At 35.9% G+C, this 5712-nt stretch overlaps 1 protein-coding gene across 6 annotated transcripts; it reads left to right on the forward strand.

Annotated features, from left to right (window-relative positions):
• The first annotated feature begins 425 nt into the window (after positions 1 to 425).
• LOC104096608 (jasmonoyl--L-amino acid synthetase JAR6) lies at positions 426 to 4756 on the forward strand. 6 transcript variants are annotated; one of them, XM_070182175.1, is made up of 5 exons: positions 426 to 488; positions 1839 to 2150; positions 2244 to 2345; positions 2762 to 3555; positions 4137 to 4756. In XM_070182175.1, the coding sequence occupies exons 2-5, from the start codon at positions 1846 to 1848 to the stop codon at positions 4676 to 4678; spliced, it is 1743 nt and encodes a 580-aa protein (XP_070038276.1). In that variant the 5' UTR covers positions 426 to 488; positions 1839 to 1845; the 3' UTR covers positions 4679 to 4756. The 6 variants fall into 6 exon arrangements, with proteins under 6 accessions (XP_070038276.1, XP_070038275.1, XP_070038273.1 ...); XM_070182174.1 differs by having other exon boundaries at positions 465 to 488; positions 1826 to 2150; XM_070182172.1 differs by lacking the exon at positions 426 to 488 and adding an exon at positions 529 to 626.
• Positions 4757 to 5712: the final 956 nt, after the last annotated feature.

Genomic DNA, 5712 nt, shown 5'->3' on the forward strand with positions numbered 1-5712 from the left:
TTATTACCTTAATATATTAAAATATATAAATAAGAGTAAATTTTAATTATTATTTTTTTTAAATTATATAAATAAATACTTATTTTAAACTAAAATAAAAGGATAAAATGGACACTTGGATCGGAGGGAGTACTAATTTTATCGGCATAACAACAACAAAAGATAAAGACAGGCCTTATTACCTTTTTTGCCAATAACGGCCGACTTCCTCAAACTCATCTCATACTTCACTTTCATTTATCAGCCGTAGCCATTCAACTTTAAATTCCATAAATGGACATATTCCATTTTCCCCTCACAGCATAGACCTAACTATTTCTTTTACGATTCTCTAATCCATTAGGGGTATTTTTGGTAACAAGAAGTTCGTGGGCCCCACCTTGGACGGCGTTTGTTGTCATTCACCAGCTATATATATTTCTCTTCTCATATAATCTTCCCTCAGAAAACTGTCATTTAACTACTTTTCTAAGCAATTTATAACACAGGTACAAGCATTACAAAAATACCCATGATCTTTTTTTTTTATATACAAATATTCATATGATTACGTTGGTTTTTGGTGACTTTATTGGAACAAGTTCTGCTTTCATGTGGAATGCTTCTGGTTTTTTGAGTAATTTTAGGTCATATTCTTTGTTGTACTCGGCTACTTTCAGTTATTATTTCTTGTTCCTTTTTTGGATTCTTGAGCCCTTTTTCATCCTTTTAAATATTTTTCCCTTTTTGGAAATTCTTATGTTGGAGCTTTTCTTTGTGAACGTTTTTGGAGTTTGGTCTAATTCTGGATTTCTCTGTTTCTTTTCCCTCTATTTTTGTAGTTTATTTTATAAGCTAGTTAACTGTGTATATCAAAGGTGATGACTTTCTAAATGTAAAAGATTTGTCTTATTAACTGCATTAGTTGATAGCAAAGAACACCTTTTTTTCAATGTTTTTCAGGCAACCTTCTGAATTAAGTAGCACTGAATTAGTCCAAAAAAAAAACACAGACATTTATAAATCTTTTTTCTTGTCTTTGTATGTATGTCTGAATAGCTATACTAAAGATTCCATGGAAGTGTTAGTTTTTCTGTATTTATATGTATGTCTGATAAGCTATAGAAAAGATTCGTTTGTGGACTGTTATTACAAAACATCAGATAGATGTGTTTTACCTTTGACTTTTTTGTTTGCATACAGTGTGGAACAATGAACAGAAAAATTTGCAGCCTATGCTTGTTTGACACCTCCTTTTATAAGCTAACTATCAGAGTTTATAGGTTCTTAAATTCCACACACACTGACACACAGTCACACAAATACATTTATTTATTTTAGTATATTTTATTGTCTACACATTTAATTATATGTTTTCTTGTCTTTGTCTGTATGTCTAAATAGCTATAGTAAAGATTCCATGGAAGTGTTAATTTTTCTGAATTTGTATGTGTGTCTGATAAGCTAGAGAAAAGATTTCTTTTTGGACTGTTTTATTTCAAAACATTAAATTTGTGTTTTCACCTTTGACTGTTTTGTACTATGTCTGATTGCTAACAGTATAGAACAATCAAGAACTGAAAAATTTGCAGCATATGCTTGTTTGACACCTACTTTTATAAACTAACAATCAGAGTTTATAGGTTCTTATAAACAGCTTTTTAGGAGATGATTCATAGAATTTTACTTATCTATATATCCAATATCCATATACCCCACCCCCCTCCCCAACAAAACAAAAATAGCCCCAACCCCACCTCTCAAAATTGGATAAATTACTTACTGGGAAGCTAATCTTTCTTGATTAGTAGTGTTAAAAAGTTGAGATCTTTGTTCTTATATTTAGCTATTTATTGTAGGAAGATCATGAAGATGCTGGTGGAGAAGATTGAGCAGAAGTTTGATCAAGAAAAAGTGATTGAGGAATTTGAGGATTTGACAAAAGATGCTGGCAAAATTCAAGAAGAGACACTTGAAAAGATACTGGAACAGAATAGAGGGACAGAATATTTGCAGCAATGGGGTTTGAATGGTAAAACTGATCCTCAGACTTTCAAGAATTGTGTCCCTATTGTAACTCACAATGATTTGGAGCCTTACATTCAAAGAGTTGCTGATGGTGATCTTTCTCCCATTCTTACTGGAAAACCAATTGAAACCATCTCATTGAGGTAATGTAAAAATGGATCTTTTTTTTTTGTGAGGTTCTTATTTTCTTGATGTTTTTAGAAGTAGAATAAGGAAATTTAGTGGTTGATTTGCAGTTCTGGTACTACTCAAGGGAAGCCAAAGTTTGTACCTTTCAATGATGAATTGATGGAGTCCACTATGCAGATATTCAAGACCTCTTTTGCCTTTAGGAACAGGTAATGCTATTTGTCATTTTGTTCTATTTTTTAAACTCTGGAAATTTGCTTGTTGAAAATGGGAAGCCCGGTGCACAAAGCATCCCGCATTCACGCAGGGTCCGGGGAAGGGCTGCACCCCAAGGGGTGTGAAGTAGACAGCCTACCCTAACGCAAGGATTAGTGGTTGCTTCCGCAACTCTTACTCGTGACCTATAGGAGCAGGCATTGGCTCATAAAATTTCTCTAAGCAGCCATGGAAAGTTAAAGAGTTTAAATGGTGATAAATGTTGGGGACACATAACTAACTTTGTCACAATTGAGACTTTTCAATCCCAAGAAAAAGAAAAGGACTGGTCATTCTTTCTTCAATTAAATTAAATGTTTGGTTTGTTATAGCTTAGCTAAATGTAGTAGTTCTGTTTTTTTTCATTCAGAGAATTTCCAATTGGAAATGGGAAGGCTTTGCAGTTTATTTACAGCAGCAAACAGTTCAAAACAAAGGGAGGTTTAGCAGCAGGAACAGCCACTACCAATGTGTACAGAAATGCACAATTCAAGAAGACAATGAAAGCAATGTGTACCCCATGTTGTAGTCCTGATGAAGTAATATTTGGCCCTGATTTTCACCAATCCTTATACTGCCACCTTTTGTGTGGGCTCATTTTCGGCGATGAAGTTCAAGCTGTTTCGTCTACCTTTGCCCATAGCATTGTCCATGCTTTCCGAACTTTAGAACAAGTATGGGAAGCACTTGTTGTTGACATAAGAGAGGGAGTCCTGTCGAGTAGAGTCACTGTCCCGTCCATAAGATTAGCCATGTCAAAATTGCTGAAGCCTGATCCGGAACTAGCTGATACAATTTATAATAAGTGCTCAAGATTAAGCAATTGGTACGGCTTGATTCCTGAACTCTTCCCAAACACAAGGTACATATATGGTATCATGACAGGATCAATGGAACCTTACTTGAAGAAACTGAGGCATTATGCTGGGGAGTTACCTTTGTTGAGTGCAGATTATGGTTCTTCTGAAGGATGGGTTGGAGTAAACGTTAACCCGAAATTGCCCCCTGAGCTAGTAACATATGCAGTACTACCAAATATTGGTTATTTCGAATTCATTCCTCTCGGGGGAAATCTCAATGGCATGGAGCAAGCGAATTCTCCAGTGGGTCTGACTGAAGTTAAACTTGGTGAAGAATATGAAATTGTCTTTACAAATTTTGCAGGTACAATTTTCTTGCATCCCTTTTCTTGAAAATGCTTTGCTTGGCAAAACAATTGTTATGTTTGGTGACTCTATCATGTCCTTTCTTGTTTCACTTATATTTGGTGCTTATTGTTAATATCTATTCCGTGTGGCAAAATTGCAGGAAACATGTACATGTGCCTACCTGACATAAAGTATTAAATTCTGCTTAGATAATAAAACTTATGATTTGTTTTCATGCCTTGTTCTGGACTTCGACATGCTTTTCAACCATCTGTTGTACATAGTTGTTCTAATATGCATAACTGCATGTGCCTGATATTCATGTCTTTTTGTCAACCTGTTTTTTGGTTATTAAGCATTAGATTATCCAAAGTAAGTGGTTCTTGAAAAAAGATACTTTAGCAGGTTTTGAAGGCATAGAATGTTGGAATCTTTTGCATTATGCCTTCTAAGTTCTGTCCAGTTGTTCCATATCCACCTCACTTACACATTTCTAAATGACAAGCTATTAGTCTATCTAGTTTATCGCGTATTTTGTTGGATTTAACTATATGCACTGACATTATAATTGACGAGTTTATGAATTTGTAAACGCAGGTTTATATCGTTATAGACTAGGTGATGTGGTAAAGGTAAAAGGATTCCACAATGGGACTCCAGAACTCCAGTTCGTATGCAGAAGGAACCTTTTGCTGAGCATTAACATTGACAAGAACACGGAGAAAGATTTACAACTAGCCGTAGAAGCTGCAGCAAAGCACTTAGTAGACGAAAAACTAGAAGTGGTGGACTTCACGAGCCATGTCAATGTCTCAGCTGATCCGGGACACTATGTGATCTTCTGGGAATTGAGTGGGGAAGCGACTGATGAAATGTTACAAGACTGCTGCAACTGTTTGGATAAAGCGTTCATCGATGCAGGCTATGTGAGCTCCCGGAAAGTGAATGCAATTGGAGCACTTGAGCTGAGGATTGTGAAGAGGGGAACATTTCATAAGATATTAGACCATTTTGTAGGATTAGGAGGTGCAGTTAGCCAGTTTAAGACTCCTAGATGTGTTGGTCCAAAGAATAGCTCATTGCTCCAAATATTGTCTAGTAATGTTGTTGAGAGCTATGTTAGTACTGCCTTCTGTTGAACTATTTGTAGTTTTCCTGCTATGTGCAGCCCTGCTGGGCATTCTTCTCTTAATAAAATACTTTAAATTGTAAGAAAATTGGAGACTTGTTTAACATCTCTACTTCCAGATTAGCAGTAGGCACGGGCACGCTACTCCTCTTCTGTAGAACTATACATATAGAGAACAAATTTTTAAAAGTTGTCTGGATGTGGAGTCATTATGTTCAGTCGAACAACATAACGAGTCTAAAGTTACGGAAGCCTTTGTCAAGCCTGATAGCCACAAAATTGCAAGCAAATAGAGTAGAGAGGTTATTGTTTCTTTCAATCAGAATTGCGAGCTTGTTGTAGTCAATCAATTTTGGTCAAGAAACTTTATTCCTCAAATATGATCGTTAATTCAACCCGGTCAAATTTCCATAATTGAATGTCATGTAATTGTAAAAGGTTCACATTAAATTCTCAAATGATAGAGTGACACGTGGAGCCTGGGACAGACGGAAGACAAAACGAGTGGAAGCCAAGACGGAGGACAACAACTTCGGTTGGCATCGGGTAGACCCCGAAGGAAACATTGTTAACGGGACAAAATAATATTTGCCACTAGATGACATTCAATGAAGAATATTCCTCAGTACTAAATACACAATCCGTTATAGAGAATTTTGGCATTCATAGCACGCCGTTACATATTCGTCAATTGCCCCCATTATTGTCATTTAAGAGGGCTTGATCCTAGGACCTTGTTCCCTAAGTATAGCTATAAATAGTGACTTCAACGGCGAATATTTGCCACTAGATGACATTCAATAAAGAATATTCCTCAGTACTAAATACACAATCCGTTACAGAGAATTTTGGCATTCATAGCTTGTCGTTACATAGTCGTTAATGGCCCCCATTATTGTCATTTAAGAGGGCTTGATCCTAGGACCTTGTTCCCTAGGTATAGCTATAAATAGTGACTTCAATGGCCATTGTAAGGGACAAAAATTCTGACAAACTTATGCTACACATCATTCTAAGCTAAATAATATTCTATTTTCTGTCTAA

This window comes from Nicotiana tomentosiformis, chromosome 8 (assembly GCF_000390325.3).
Source record: "Nicotiana tomentosiformis chromosome 8, ASM39032v3, whole genome shotgun sequence".
NCBI classification, from domain to species: domain Eukaryota; kingdom Viridiplantae; phylum Streptophyta; class Magnoliopsida; order Solanales; family Solanaceae; genus Nicotiana; species Nicotiana tomentosiformis.

What these genes read in the sequence shown, in the direction of transcription:
- LOC104096608 (XM_070182170.1), top strand. Translation starts at nt 739, where the DNA reads ATGTTGGAGCTTTTCTTTGTGAACGTTTTTGGAGTTTGGTCTAATTCT. An exon ending in TCTTTTGCCTTTAGGAACAG is followed by an intron (nt 2,346 to 2,761) that starts GTAATGCTATTT and finishes TTTTTCATTCAG; the next exon opens with AGAATTTCCAATTGGAAATG. An exon ending in TGTCTTTACAAATTTTGCAG is followed by an intron (nt 3,556 to 4,136) that starts GTACAATTTTCT and finishes TTGTAAACGCAG; the next exon opens with GTTTATATCGTTATAGACTA.